Below are 16,616 nucleotides of genomic sequence, written 5' to 3'. Positions count from 1 at the left end.
TTTGCATTTATATTTCTTATTTACCTGTTTGTCCCACTTCAGTTTTGTGGGGCTGGAAGTCTGAAAAGGGTTGTTTTTAGCAGTACTACCTTATTAGCAGATAAATCCTAATACCAAGATCCTGTAGTGCCAGCAACTTGAAATATATGCCAATTAATGCAAACACGGATTTAAACTTTATATGTGGATCCCGGAATTCTGTGGTACGCATCTATGCAGTCCATGAAGACAAATGTTTGGGCATCTAGGATTTTCAGCTAAAATTTTGACATTCTATTATAGTACGGTATTCTGCTACCTTTCCATTGACTACATAGAAACTTCTGTAATGGTCTTATTTCTGTACATTTTGAAACAAATGCATTTTTATGGCAAAAACAGTGAGTGACCAAGATTCCTAGTGAAACAACCACTTAATTTTCAGACTTGAAATATATGCAAATTAATGGGAACATGAATTTAAACTTTTTCTGTTAGATTGTGAAGTTCCATGGTATGCATCCATGATAAGAAAAGACAAAAGCTTGCCTGTTATAATAATCTTATGTATTATGCAAGCCACAAGCACAATAATTTTTCTTTAAAAAGCAACAAGGCGGCAACATAAAATGCATCAAATTGAACTGAATTGTAAATTTTAAGCGAAGCAGTGCTAGAAATACATTAACTAAAATACATTTAATAATGTATAAACATTAAACCCCCCCCACCCCTTCTTCCTTATCTTGATGGTGCGCCGAGTGACATCATCTGTAGGCACGGAGTCAGTTGTTAAATGTATGCTGATGATACTCAGCTCTACTTATTCATCACTCCTCTCAACCATCTCCATGCTATCTGACTACTTATCCAACATCAAGTACGCAATGACTCACAACTTCCTCTTGCTCGACATCGGGAAGACCAAAGGCATGGTCTTCAGCCCCCACCACGAACTATAGTCCCTTACCGCAAACTCCATCCTCCTCCCCAGCAACTATCTTGGAATGAACCAGACTGATGACAATCTTGGCATCTTGTTCGGGTTGAATTTTCAACCCCACATCCTATCCATCACTAAGACCATTTCCTTCCATATCTGCAACATTGCCAGTTTCTGGTGAATGTGACTATTCCAAAGCCACCCTTGCTGGCCTCCCATTCTCCTCCTCCAACTTACCCAAAACTCTGCCGCACACATCCTTTTCTGCACTAGCTCCCACTCACCCATCATCCTCTGTCCTTGCTGACTTACACTGGCTCCCCAACACATTCAAATAAAAATCCTTACCTTCATTTATAAATCCATCCATTGCCTTTCCCCACCCTTCCGCTGTAATTTCCTCTAGCCAAATATCTCCTCCCAAATGTTCACCCCTCTGACTCTGGCTTTTTGTGCATCCTCCTCACCCTACGATTCATGACAAAGCCTTCGGCCATCTTGGTCTTACCCCTTCAAATTCCCTCCCTAAACTTCCCCACTTCTCTCATTACCTTTAAAAACCTCAAACCCTTCAATCAAGCCTTCAGTCAGATCTCTTAATCTTTTCCTTCCTGGCTCAGCATTTGTTTCCATTATGCCTAATGGGGGAACGTCTTGGGGCATTTATGTTAAATGAGCTATATAAATACAAGTTGTTGTTGTTGTTGATGATCCAGAATGTGATACAACACATAGTAAGCTTTACATCGGGAAGTGATGTGTCAGTATGTCTGTAGGATGCAAAGTGTTCTGATTAAGTTTCCCAGCAACCAAGTACTTACTGAACTTATCACTGAAAAGAATTCTTTTAGCTGCCATGCTGCTTTCTCAACATGTTATTCTTTTTGTGTAATTTCATTCCTCCTCCGCGGATTCCAAGATTTCAAAGATCTGACCTCTCCCAAATGCTGCTCCTGATGTGAGTGTTCGTTAATTCCAGCCTGCCCACTCCTACTGCATTACTTCCTTCATTCCTGTTGGCCCATTCCTGCTACATTATTTCCTCCTAGCTAGTTTGCTCCTGTTGCATTGTCCATTTGCGGTCAGCCAATTCCTGTTGTATTATTTATTTCCTGCCAACCCTTTCATATTGCCAGCTGCAATATTCACTTATTTCTAGTTGGACCCAAAATCATTTCTAACCAGCCCAAAACACCAGCCTAAAACTCCATGATGCACAATATTTTCTAACAATATGCATAATCTGGTGCACAATATAACTCTATTAGGAAAGAGCAGACCCTTCAACTTGCTGTGAGCAACACCACAGGAGATTCACTAGGATATATTTTAAATCTTCATTAAGTGAAGCTCATTAAAATGAAGCACACCATTATAAACAGGGTTGCAATGATTAGTCTAAACTAAAATAAAAATCAGTAGGCCTGAGACTTCATTAAGTCTTCAGTGCTTCTTCAGGCCCTTTCCCCCTCAAACTCAGGTGAAAATCTCCTTCATTTAGCATACTGTATTGCAGTAATGGTGAATCTTACTCTGGTGGTCATTTCTCTATATAAATCACACAGCAACATGGTAAAACTAATACTGCCAATACGATTGCAATCTCTTATTGTAATGGGCATCTATTAGACTCATTTATCTGAAAGTCACTGCATACACTTATTGCTGAAAGTATGTTGCAGAGAATGGTATTCAGTTTTCAGGAAGACAATTCTGTTCTCATTCAAATTTGATTGGACCTAAATTTAATCTTCCCCTCTCCTCCCTTCCCACCCCTCCAACAAAACATTTTTTGGCTTCCAGAAACCAGAACACCTCTGCTTCAGGACTTTAAATATTAAAGAAGGTCATTCTTGTGATTTAAATTATCCTACCTAGGGACCTCATTGACAGACTATTTGCTTATCAATTCCTGATGTGGTTCTACTCAACAGCATCTATTAATGTAGAATGGAGACATGGCCCCAGTGAAAGTGGTTTACATATTAGTAACAAGCTCCTTTCATCAGCGAATAATAAATTAAAGCTCCTGCCAAACTATGAAACACCTGAATTTCCAAGATATTATTTTCAAATAAATACACAAATAAACTCTTGTAGAACTCATTGTACTTATGCCAATAACGATTGACATAAACTATATTTTCTCCCTCTATAATATGTCCTTCTTTAGGCACGTCATCAACTTACACAAGTGGTCTTGTTTTCCAAAGCTGTAAATCACGTTTTATAACTTTCAAAATAAAAAAAAACACAAGATCTGAGGGAGCCATTAATGATGTAACACCCTGTCTACACAGTATGGTAGGCAAGGGTTCCAGTTCCCCACACCAAAGTGCCCAATCTCTGAAAGGGGCCACATAAAAGTAAACCACTTCCCCTGGAGAACCCATGCAAGTTGTGCACATGCAAAGTTATAATCAACTTCTATATATAATCTGAACTATTGCATGTGACTGGATGTTAATGAACTTCTGATGGCTAAAAGGCCAACACAGAAGATATCTACCACCACATAATTGCAAACATCAACTAAACAAAATATTAGTTAAAGAACTCCTGATCTGTTAAAGGGGGTCATAAATTGAACAGCATTCTGATACAGGGTATTCAGCTTGTAATAAAAAGCCTGGCTGTGTAACAACACATAATAAAATGCAGATAGGATTGATGTCACCCTCTAAAATTTAATTAGCTGTAACACCTATAGTTTTAAAAATACATAACAATTGGTTCTCTGCAACAGTTTTACAAATGTTTTGATGCACTGAATTAACTAGACATTTGCACAGCAAATGGTCACATACCAGTCGTAGCCACACTGAAGCAGGGAAAAACAAAATCTAGAAATTTTACTTCAAAGCTCAGACACTATTATTATATATAAAGTTCTGAAATATATCTACCACACTTCAGGCAAAACAAATGCAAATTCCTGTGTCATGCTTTAAAACACTATGTGAAATGAAAGCCAGTCATTTCCTGCTGGTTTCTTCTGACCCTGGGATTTACAAGCAGCTGCCAATCTACAGAGAAATTTCCCCTAAAGATGTGACTATTTACAATAAGTAGAATTTGTGATCTTAAGGTGACCCACAGCCACATCTTGATAGCAAAAAATAGATTGTAGTTGAAATCTAGTTGAGCTTTTTTTTTAAGGAGGTCACTAGTATGGAGGGTAAGAGAACGTCTATAGATGTTATCCATATGGATTTTCACAAGGTATTTGATAAGGTTCCACACAAGAGATTATTAACAAAAATGAAAGTGCACGGAATTAGAGGCAATCTTGCAACATGGGTTGGAAATTAGTTGGGAGGTAGGAGACAGAGATTAGGGATAACAGAAAGGTAATGATTGGCGGGATGTGACAAGTGATGTTCCCCAGGGATCTGTACTGGGGCCTCAGCTTTTCACCATAAATATCAATGACTTGGATGAAGGACTAGAGAGTTGTATATCCAAGTTTGCAGATGACACTAAGTTAGGAGGCATGTTGTGCATAGGGGGGCAGGAAGTTACAAAGCAAGATAGACAGACTATGTAAGTGAGTGGGCAAAACTTTGGCAAATGGAGTTCAATGTGAGGAAGTGTGAAGTCATAATCCACTTTGTATCCAAGAAAGATAAATCGTAATATTTTCTTAATGGTGAGAAACTAGGAGCTGTGGAGGTGCAAAGAGATTTGGTTGTCCATGTACATAAATCACTAAAAGCTAGTGGATAAATACAAAATGTAATCAAAATTCCTAATGGAATATTGGCCTTTATCTCAAGGGGGTTGGAATACAAAGGAGAAGTTATGCTTCAATTGTACAGAGTCTTGGTCAGACCCCATCTGGAGTGCTGTATTCAGTTTTGGGCATTGAAAGATATATTGGCCTTGGAATGAGTAAAGCGCAGATTCACCAGAATACTCTCTCCCAAAAGGGTGTGAATTTTGGGTCAAATGAGATTTTCACAACTAAGATCGATGTCTCCTCCAAACCTTCCCCCTGGGACACTGTCTCTTTGACGTGCTTCATACTACTGGGCCTGGCTTCCGCTTCTACCCAATACTGCTGATATGGTCTCTGTGCTTCAGGCAGGGACTATCGCAAGACCAAGCATTCCTATTTGCTGCACAGAATCTAGTCCCAAAACAAAACAGCAGCAGCATCAGATACAAAGTACAGCCAAGACCAGCAGTAAAATGATCAGTGAATGATGTGCATTGATTTCCCAGACAGATCCTTTAGGGCAGCAAATAGCTGCTGCACCACTAACTTGGGCTTTAACAACTCATCCCCCACCCCCCATCCCACCCCAGGGAGTGAAAATGTATCCGTTTGCATATGCCTGACAATGCCATGAATAATGCATTTTCATTATCTGCAGATATTTCTTTATCTGTGACACAATTAGATACTTTCTTTCCATGGACAATGCACTACTTTCCAATCAAAAGCCCCATACAAATGGTATAAATTCATAATTCCAACAAGCACAATTTTATGTAATAATTCAGTTATACAGAATCATAGAATCTTACAGCACAGAAGTACAGCCAGCACCATTCTGCTCGTCGTGCCTGTGCCAGCTCTTTGAAAGAACTGTCCAATTTAGTCACATACCCCAGCTTTATCCCCATAACCCTGCAAACTAGTCCTCTTCAAGTACACGTCCAATTGCCTTTTGAAAGTTCTTATGGAATCCACTTCCACCATCCTTTCAGGTAGTGCAATCCAGATCTTAACAACCTTCTGTGTGAAAAAATGTTGCCATATTTCCCGTCTAGTTCTTTTGCCAATTATTTTAAATCTATGACCTCTGGTTACTGACCCATTTGCCAGAGGAAACAGTTTCTCCCTATTTGCTCGATCAAAGCCCCTCATTGTTTTGAATACCTCTTTTAGGTCTTCCCTTAACTTTCGCTGCTCTAAGGAGGACAATTCCAGCCTCTCCAATCTCTCCATTTGAGCTGAAGTCCCTCATCCCTGGTAACATCTTGGTAAACCTCCTGTGTACCCTCTCCAAGGCCTTGACACCCTTCCTAAAGTATGGTGCCCAGAATTGTACACAATACTCCAAGTGAGGCCTAACCAGTGATTTGTAACGGTTTTGCATGACTTCCTTGTTTTTGTATTCAATGCTCCTATTTACAAAGCCAAGTATCCCATACACTTTCTTAACTGTTATCAACTGGCCCTGTCACCGTCAAAGATTTGTGAATATGCACCTCCAGGTCCCTCTGCTCTTGCACCCCCCTCAAATAGTACCATTTAGATTATACTGCCTCTCCATATTGTTCCTCCCAAAGTGCATCACTTCACACTTACCCATATTAAATTGCATCTGCCATATGTCTGCCCATTTCACCTGTCTATGTCCTCCTGAAGTCTGCTATTATCGTCTTCATTATTTACTACATTGCCAAGTTTTGTATCATCTGCAAACTTCAAATTGTACTCCCTATACCCAAATCCAGATCATTTATATATAACAAGAAAAGCAATGGCCCTTATATCGATCCCTGGGGAGCCCCACTGTATACTTCTCTCCAGTCAGAAAAACATCTGGTCACCATTACTTTCTGCCTCCTATCCTTAGCCAATTACATACCCAAGTTACCACTGTCCCTTTAATCCCGTGAGCTTCTATTATCTGAATAAGTCTATTATGTGGTAGTTTATCAAATTCCTTTTTAAGGTCCTTATATGCAACATCTACTACACTACCTTCATCAACCCTCTCTGATACTTCATCAACAAACTCAATCAGGTTAGGCAGACACGATTTACTTTTAACAAATCTGTGCTGGCTGTCCCTTATTAACCCATGCTTCTCCAAGTGAGAATTAATTTTGTCCTTGACAATGGTCTCTAGTAGTTTTCCCACCACTGATGTTAGACTGATTGACTTGTAGTTAACAGGTTTATCCCTCTCCCCTTTTTTGAATAGGGGTGTAACATTTGAAATTCTCCAGTCCTCTAACACCACTCCCATATCCAAGGAGGATTGAAATATTGTGGTCAGAGCTTCTGCTATCCTTCACCCTTGCTTCTCTCAGCAACTTAGGATGCATCTCATCTGGACCAGGTGACTTGTTAACTTTGAGTGATGCCAACCTATTTAGCACCTTCTTTCTGTCTATTTTTATCCTATTCAATTTCTCTACTCCCTCCTCCTCTACTCCGATATAAATTTCATCCTCTTCTTTTGTGAAGACTCATTCAGTACCTCAGTCATGCCCTCCGCCTCCACAAGAAGATTTCCTTCTTTGTCCCTAATCAGCCGCACTATTCCTTTAACTATCCTTTTACTTTTTATTTGTTTATAAGAGATTTTGGGGTTCTCTTTTATGTCACCTGCTAATCTTTTCACATATTCTCTCTTTGCCCTTCTTATATTCTTTATCAATTTCCCCTTGCACTGTCTGTATTCTGCCTTTTTTTAAAAAACTGTATTCTGTACCTGACATTTGTCATAAACCTCCATTTTCTGTTTTATTTTAACCTCTATTTTCATCATCATCCAGGGTGCTCTAGCTTTGGATGCCCTATCTTTCCCCCAATCATATCATCATGGTTCTCCAGCCCTCTCTTTCTCCAATACTATTACCATGAGATTTTATGCAAAAAACACTATCGAGATGCATTGCTATATCACTTGACAATTACTCCTCTCATTGGCATATTTGTTTCATCAGTATAATCTTTAATCTGCAGTGCACTGAGGGATTCTTCTGGTACTGAATAATGTATTTTACATGTTCTTATCCACAGTTTTTATTTTGAGGAACCCTAGAGAAATAATTGCAAGAAATGCTAATTTTTTTTTAAATTCTCAGTTAAGCTTTTTAAGCTAAAATGTATACACCAGTAGCCAGTTATATACACTGCAAAAGAACAATACAGGAAAGTAACAACTATCAGGCAGCCCCACAATATGGTCTGAATTGAATTGCTTCTCACCAATATGTTACCACTCAGAATTTGTCAGCAAACAATGAATCCATATTCAGAAAGAGCGACAAAGTAGGAACTCATTGTGGCTAGGAGCACAGTACTCCAAGCACCAGGGAGAAAAAATGTTTGTAACAGACAGTATACATTCCCAACAGCAAAGTTAACTCTCCTTTCAAAAAATGTCTTATACCAAAGAACCAATACGTATGTTCAAGACCATCAGGCACTTAGCAAGAACATTTATACCTCTGGCCAACCTAACTTAGTTTCAGATGTACTACTGTTTCATGAAATGACAGTGCAGCAAGTTGTCACGCTAACCAACCACTGATTTGTAGCCTCCCAAAAGGAATTTGAATAAAAATGCACCCTTCACTGTCCTAAATTAAAATGCTCCCATGATCTGAAGTTGTAGTTTTGGTAAGCAGATACAAGCAAGACACATCAACTTTGCTTCATTCCCTTCCCAAATACGGTAGCTTTGTGCATACTTATATATATGATTTACACATGGTCCATAACCATATGGCGTTCTTTGGAGTACATAATTCATTACAACATGAATATACAGCAGCTATCACACAGAAAAAGCTCCCAGGGCATTTCACAGAAAATGAGAATGGGCATGGGACCACAGAGGGAGAGAGTGGGAGGGATGACCAAAAGCTTGTTCAAAAAGGAAGGCTATGGAAGGTGGAAAGAGAAATAGAGAGGTAAAGGGTTTTGATAATAGGGCCAAGGCAGCTGAAGGTCCTGCCATTGATGGTAGGAAAGGGGCGGGGCGGGGCGGTGTGGAGGGAGGCACTCAGAGGATGCCAGAGTCAGAAGATGCAGGGTGCGGGACGTACTACAAGGCTGGAGTGGGTTGCAGAGATAGGGTGGAATGATGCTGTGGAGGAATTTGAGGGAGAGAACAAGGATTTATATTTAATGTGTTGTGGGACAAGGGCCCAATGTCTGTGGTGGGAGAGATGGGCAAGCAGGCTGAGTTTTGGGCATAAACACTTAATTTGAAAATTAAGTACCACAACAGTTCAGACAGACAGTCTCTACCACATTGTGGAATAATTATGCACATCAGCAATTTTCTCCAATGAAAACATGTCAAAAGTGGTCTTTATCACTGGTACAAATATTGGGGAAGTTTAGGTTTATTGAAATAGTAAAGCCAAAGGACTCTTTACCTCTCCCCACCTCCACCCCATTCTACCGTAATAAACTTAACTATAAATACATGCCAACAACTCCTTTTAAAATATTATCTATTGACCTTTAAAACTGTGAACCATGTAGGCGTGGCTAACAGGCTAGTTCTAGCTGCACCCATGTAACGAACTGACAGTTTAAAGGTAAACAAAACTTAAACTTTAAATGAAACTATTTAAGTACTGAAGGCACTTGGAATCTGATGCTTACAAATCACTTTTTTTTAGGAAAAGAAGAAAGAATGGATGCTGCTGTAAGCAGCAGAAACTGAACTGGTTCTTGCACTAAGTATGGTCAAAGTATACTACAGTATAACAGAACAAATAACCAGTTAAACACTTCTACATACTAAAAGACAAGATTAGTGCCAAAAACAGTATGGCAAACGGTTTTATTTGAATGCACAGCAGTAAAGTACTGTCACAGCAGCAATGAAAATAGGGCAACTTTTCTTGCCCTACATTTGGAGTCTCAGTTTAATGTGGGTCACTAACATCGCTACCTTGGCTTCTTAAACAGCTGCACATCTATTGTATAATGTCAACTGGTAAAAATCAAAGTATAATTTCCACTGCATTTGCTCCTATTTAGTATATAGAATAACTGTCAAACAATTTGCAGTGCATCCCCTTCTTGGATATATGGTGGATCAATCCTGAATGCAAGCAAACACTTAAGAATCACTGAGACTTTATCAACTGCACCCTATGATCTTGGAATTGGGGACAGAGCTTGTTTTATTGATTACAGGAAATTGATCAAGACATACTGTAACTTCAACACACAGTCATCAAAATACAGGTGCATCATATATAACATACATGATCACTCATTTTTTTAAATTAAAATTAATCTAAATCATGTATGTAACAGGAAATAATTTTAAGAAATGCAAAGCACCACACTAGTAAGAGCAGCTTATGACAGTACCTTTGCAATCATGAAAGGGCCAAAGTGCTGCAGGTAGGAGATAGTTATGATGACAGTTCTTTCACATGAGTATTGTCCAATATTCTGTTATTCAATAACTTTGCTCTTAAATGTTTTCTGGAATGCACTACCTAACTTGGACAGGATAAGTGCAATCTCACAATTGTCTTCAAAGCCAACATTACAATGCTTTAAAAAAAACCACAATATACTGCTTTTCCTCTACTGATGTTAAAGATTTTTATAGAATCATAGAATTTTACAGTATAGAAGGTGGCTATTCAGCTCATTGTGCCGGCATCAGCTCTCTGAAAAAACTATCCACTTCTTCCCCATACCTAAATAATTTTGTCATGTATTTAGCCACTTCCCTTTTAAAAGCTATTGTGCTGAATGGTGCTTCCAGCACTGTTTCTAGAAGGGCATTTCATTTCCTAACAACCTTCTACATTAAAAAAATCTAACCTCTCCCTTTGGTTTTTGGTGAGGATCTTAAATTTATGTCCTCTAGTTACTGTCTCATCAACCTGCGTAAATAGTTTTTACCAATTTACCTTATCAAAACCCATTATCATTTTGAACACCACTATCTGATTTCCTCTTAACCATCACTGCTCTAGTAAAAACATTCTCTGTTTCGCTACTATCTCCTCATAACTAAAGCCTCTCATCCTGGTATCATTTTAGTAAATCTCTTCTGTATCCTCTCCATTGCCTTGACATCCTTCCTAACATAGGGTGTCCAAAACTTGAAACAATATTCTAACTGCAGCCTAACCAATGATTTGTATGGATTTAGCATTATCACTTTGGTTTTGCACTTTATTTCCCTACTTATGAAACCTTGAATCCCATATGTTTTATCACCCTGTCTTCCTAATTTAAAATAATTCACCTGCACCCACAGACTTCTTGAGCTTTGATTCTATCACACTTGTCAGATGTGATCAGTGCAGCACTTTTGATTTGTAGGAATGCAGCTTAACTGTAAACCTTCCAGAAAGCATTTAATGCTGACATCATAAAGTTGTACAGTAAAGCACAAACAGATTTGCTGCATAGTGTAATGATGACAGCATTCTTTTACTGTATAGCACCAGTGTGAGAGGGGAAGTCAGTGAAACTGCTAATATCTATCAACTTATTGTTTGGCAATTTGAAAATTCCTAACTGGAAAATTCCAACAGGATCCTGTTTTTTTAAGAATGAAAAGCCTGGAAAAAATATGTTTTCAAGCATTTGTATCAAGCGCTATAATGGGAAAAACTATCAATTGAAAAAAGGGAAAGACTGCCACTTACCCTTAAGGCTTCTATCACCAGATCTCTGGCTTCCAGTTCCCCTTCGAGGATGCTGAGAAGAGTCAGTAGTTCCGGTTTACTGAGATTGTCCATGTCAAATTCAGACTTCTGTAACACAGTAACAAATGTATATACATTTACAAACGCATATCAAGTTTGAAAGAAAGGACAAGGATCACACAAATAAGTCAAGTATTGATTCAAACGACAACACTAAACAAAATGATTTGCAACACTGACAATGTTTAATTAAATATTCAAATTAAAAGACCGTAAATAATCTGTGTGTGCTGTGTAAAATAAATATCTCAGTTACATTAAGATATTAAAAAATCAATTCCTTAAGGAGGACAGTCTTGATTTTTCCACATAACCGATAAACTTTAAGGTTCCCATCAATCACAATTAAACCTCAATTATAATACAATATAAAGGCAAATACTGTTTGGGCAAATAATATCTTCGATATGATCTAGCTTTGCCTTATTGAACTGGGATAAGATAAATGGGACAGACGTACTGGCTCGGATTTCAGCTGCATGAAAGCAATCCTCGGGGTTTTGTTTCAGGGGAAACAAAGTGTTGCAGGTCAGCAAAATCTTGGTATGTGGATTAAAAATGTATTAATTTCGAAATGTACCTTTTTTCCACCTTAAAAGAAACAAGCAGAATCTCAGCAACTGAATTGAGTGTGACAAACCCAAACCTAAACCAAACCAAACCGTTCGCGCTGCTTTCAAATACACTCGAAGGGGAGGGGGGGGGGGGGAAACAAGAAAAAAATAATATACATTTTGAAAATCACACGTTTACATTTCAACGGAGAACGAAATAAGTAAAGGTTAAAACCGGAGCGAGCAGTCGCTTCCAGCATGAACTTCCACAGGGAATGGATACATTGTATGCACTGAGTTTATGTGGTTACATTCCACGCACCGAACCTCTCACAATGGGAGCAGGCTTTTCTTTTTTTAAAAAAAAATCTCCATCTGCACGGCTTTTTTTCCAAAGCGTGCAGTGGAGGTGCTTGAGTGATCTTTACCTGGCCGCTTTTCGGGGGTCGCTCCTCGGACGGGGGGTCGCCGCTGTCCGGCCACAGCTCACTCTCGGTCGCCATTTTGCCTTGTATGAGAGTGAAAGAAAGCCAGGGAGACTGAGCGAGAGCAGCCAGAGAGGGGGGCTGTGAGCACCAGCAACAACAGCAAAAAAAAAACTGATCCCATCAACAGGAAAACTGCGCTGCAACCAGACAGACTGCACAAGACCACCAGAGGATGGGCTGGAACTGATCCTATTAACAATAAAACAACAACAGAAACTGTGCAACACAACCGAGGAGAGGGCTGGGAGAACCTAAACCTCGTTCAATTCATTATAAAACAGTGTAGGAATCAGGGAGACTGTACAACCCAACCAGAGGCTGTAAGAATATAAGCTTGCAGTTATTTAGGTTGATAACTGTAGAGTATGAAGCACAGTTGGGAAGACCCTTATTATTGAGGACTGTAAAATTGTCCTATGAATATAGAGCTTTGTGCCTGAATACTTCCAGGTGCAGAGTCCCTCTGCCCGCCTGGTAAATTTTTGATAGTCCACTTTCTCATAACATTAAAAGGATTCAATAGGAAATTTATAAACAAAGCTTCACAGGCACGGAAGTTATACTCCCCGGTGGGCTCTCACAGCAGTTGATTTTACTGCATTCCAGAGTAAAATCTGGACCTGACTAATTATGCTGACATTTTTGTGTCAAAGCGCTGCTGAAACCGTTTCACAGTAAGGTGAAAGTGATCTCTAAACCTGAATCTATTAATTGTAAAAACAGTACAGAAAACATGGAGACTGCAGCACAATTAGAGAAGGTCTGTAAGAACAAAGCTGATGCTGATGCATACACGGCCCACTTACTAGGTAGTCAGAACTAGGATCACATTTCGTACATAATAAAGCTACCGGTGTATAATAATTTTAATGCAAATCTAGCATCTATCTTAATAATAGCTTGAACAAACACCGTGTTTAGACAGGAAGGTGGTTGGTTGGTAAGTAAATAGGAGAAATATATATTTTTAATTGGTAAAAAATTATTTTTAATTCTGCTGCTCCTGCCCTTCCATTAACAATTTACAGCTCATGCAACGGCATTGTTCTTCGCTACTGCATGGGGAACCAAATGATGAAATCTGCAGGGGAAAAAAAAAAGTAGCCTGCATGCATGGCAAGCAATATTTTTTTTTTCAAACTACTAATTTCTTTATCTGATCCCTGCGTTATGCCCAAGAAGCAGGTAAGAATAACTATTGCACCCAAGTGTGAGTTGGCTTTGGGAGACAATTCGCACTTTTCTAGGCACACGGGTTTTCTGTAGATCGACAGCAGGCTTATAAATCCAGGTAAAACTATATATTTGCCATTACTCTAGGTAAATCAAATTTAACAGCATAAGTGCTGGGAGCTGCAATCCAATTTCGAGACTAAAATAAAAAGCGGCTTTTAGTGGAATTTAGCAATTCAACATTATGGTGTTCAAAATGAATGTTAAATTCAGCAGGATTAGAATGCAAATCTAGTATCCATTCGGAGTACAGTACTATAGGAGAGTATCACGGAAACTGATGAATGTTTATGCCCTGCAGGGACAAAACAATGGATCTACCGCTCACAAAATAAAGAATATCTAAATGGTTACTGGAATGTATTCAATGCTATTACTAATTAGCAGGAGAAGATCTCCTGATAAGATTAAAGCCAAAAGAGCTGTAACCACAATATGGGCTAACATAAATGATGTAACCTATGTGCTATCTTTACATGGAGTCGTATGGATTAATTGTCATACAATTAGTAAACATTAATATTTGGATTTATTTACTAACAAGCAGTTTGGCAGAGCCATGATTCTGATTTCTTTTGTCAAACAGGTTTTGGTATAATAGGGAGATAACCCAGAGAAATAAAATAAAACATAGCTCAATTATTTCCCAAAGACATTCTTCAAATCAAGTTTTCATTCATACTCTAATGATCAACTTTGCCACTCTACTCCTCTCAGGGCCTTAACCTGTGCAAATAAAACACACAATCAAAGAATGGGAAACAATTATGTTCAATTTTTTGGACATTCAACTAAGACCACAGTTGTATGTGCCAAAAAGTCAGAGCTCTTTTTGTTAATAACAAAACCTACAATTTTGTATCAAAAAAGATTAGTTTATTGCTTAATACTAAGGAAATTTTAATCTTACAAATAAAAACAGAACTAATATTGCAAAGTAGTATTGGCGCTACATAAGAGTGCAAGAAGAAGACAAATATGTGCTAATGTAATGTCCTGTTAAAGGAACGGGTATCCTAACATCCTCCTTTTTTACCTCCCCCTCCCCCTTTTGGGATTTCCTATATCCATGATATGAATCAGCTACCTTAATCTAAAGAATGAGCATTATTGCAACTTTTCATTCATATCAAACAAGGTTAGATCCACAGACTGTACAACATATCTAAAAGAGGGCCTAGAAATTGAAAAACCTATTCAGTGCATAATAAAATATTGCAACGGGTGTGCAGCATCTGCATTCCAGAGGTGCAGCGTATCTTTCTGGGAGAGCATTTCAAGGATGTAGCTCACTAAAGGAATTCAGATAGAGACTATAAACTAATGAAGCAAAGCTCAAATGGATTATAATTGCCATCTGCCAATACAGCTTTGTAATTGATGCACATTTATCTGATATTGTATAAGATATATACTGTAGGTATACTGATTCAATTTTTATTGTCTGTGGGCTGCAGGCTGACAACATTCTATAGGAATAACTACTGATGCAATCACATGATCTACAGAATGGGATATTACAACTCTTTGTGATGTAATTACTGACGTTTACAATGTTATCTGATTCACAGAAGTGTTATACAAGGTTATTTTTGCAGCAGATTATTGGATTACTTAATGCTCTGTATTTATATCATACAGTTATGCATTTTTTCTATTTCATTGAAATTATATCATAGTTGAGAACAGATGGTACTGTAAAAAAAATCACCTTAACATCACCAGAATCACCCCACAGTACAGTCATTTCTCTTTCCATTTAATCTAAAAATTTGCATCAAGCTTATCACTTTAATTTACTTACTTACTTACCTTACATCGAGTCACAATGAAATCTACAGCACAGAAACAGGCCATTCGGTCCAACTGGTCCATGCCGATGTTTATGCTCCACACGAGCCTCCTCCCTAACCCTATCAGCATACACTTCTATTCCTTTCTCCCACGTGTGCTTATCTAGCTTCCCCCTAAATGCATCTATACTATTTGCCTCAACTACTCCTTGTGGTAGATCATTCCACATTCTTACCACTCTTTGGGTAAAGAAGTTTCTTCTGAATTCCATATTGGATTTATTAGTGACTATTTTATATTTATGACCTCTAGTTTTGGACTCCTCCACAAGTGGAAACATTTTCTCTACGTGTGTCGTATCAAATCCTATCATTATCTTAAAGTACTCTATCAGGTCAGCCCTCAGCTTTCTCTTTCCTGGAGAAAAGAGCCCCAGCCTCTATGGCCTTTCCTGATAGGTATATCCTGTTAGTTCTGGAATCATCCTTGTGAATCTTTTAACACCTTCTCCAGTGCCTCTCTTTCCTTTCCATAATATGGAGACCAGAACTGTGCACGATTCTCCAAGTGTGGATAACCAAGGTTCTATACAAGTTTAACATAACTTCTCTGTTTTTCAATTCTATCCCTCTAGCAATGAACCCCAGTGCTTGGTTTGCCTTTTTTATGACCTGTGTTGCTATTTTTAGTGATTTGTGTATCTGTACCCGAGATCCCTTTGCTCTTCTATCCCGTTTAGACCCTTATTATCTAAGTAGTATGTGGCCTCCTTATTCTTCCTACCAAAATGCACCACCTCACACTTATCTATATTGAAATTAGTTTTCCAATTACCTGCTCATTCTGCGAGTATATTATTGTAATTTGTCGCTTTCTTCCTCAGTATTAACTATACCTCCCAATTTGGAGTTGTCCGCAGTTTTTGAAATTGTACTTCCGATTCCCAAGTCCAAATCGTTAATGTAAATTGTGAACAACAGTGGTCCCAGCATCGATCCCTGTGAAACACCACATCCCACCTTTTGCCAGTTTGAGTAGCATGTTTTTGTGACTTAAATAAAGCAAGAAACCATTGATTTAAATGCTTGCTAATTCTTCCTTCTGTTTCTCTTCATACCTTTTACTTCAGCAAAATCCATTACATCCATTTTAAAAGTAAAATAAGTACTAGATTTCTACAGT

The 16,616-nt window shown here is 38.4% G+C and overlaps 1 protein-coding gene across 4 annotated transcripts in view; it reads right to left on the bottom strand.

Annotated features, from left to right (window-relative positions):
* The window catches only part of cttnbp2 (cortactin binding protein 2), a 125,591-nt gene extending 113,134 nt beyond the window's left edge, over positions 1 to 12,457 (bottom strand). For 3 of the 4 annotated variants that reach the window (XM_067999531.1, XM_067999535.1, XM_067999534.1), the window contains exons 1-2: positions 12,348 to 12,457; positions 11,306 to 11,413 (exon numbers count right to left, since the gene is read on the bottom strand). In XM_067999531.1, coding sequence (XP_067855632.1) covers positions 11,306 to 11,413; positions 12,348 to 12,422 — 183 coding nt within the window. In that variant the 5' untranslated portion in view covers positions 12,423 to 12,457. Of the gene's footprint in view, positions 1 to 11,305; positions 11,414 to 11,825; positions 11,957 to 12,347 lie in introns of all 4 variants that reach the window. The other variant, XM_067999533.1, reaches the window with a different exon arrangement.
* Between the last annotated feature and the right edge of the window lie 4,159 nt (positions 12,458 to 16,616).

Source organism: Heptranchias perlo, chromosome 18 (genome assembly GCF_035084215.1).
Source record: "Heptranchias perlo isolate sHepPer1 chromosome 18, sHepPer1.hap1, whole genome shotgun sequence".
In the NCBI taxonomy this organism is placed as follows: Eukaryota; Metazoa; Chordata; class Chondrichthyes; order Hexanchiformes; family Hexanchidae; genus Heptranchias; species Heptranchias perlo.
This window is presented reverse-complemented; position numbering and strand designations above follow the sequence as displayed.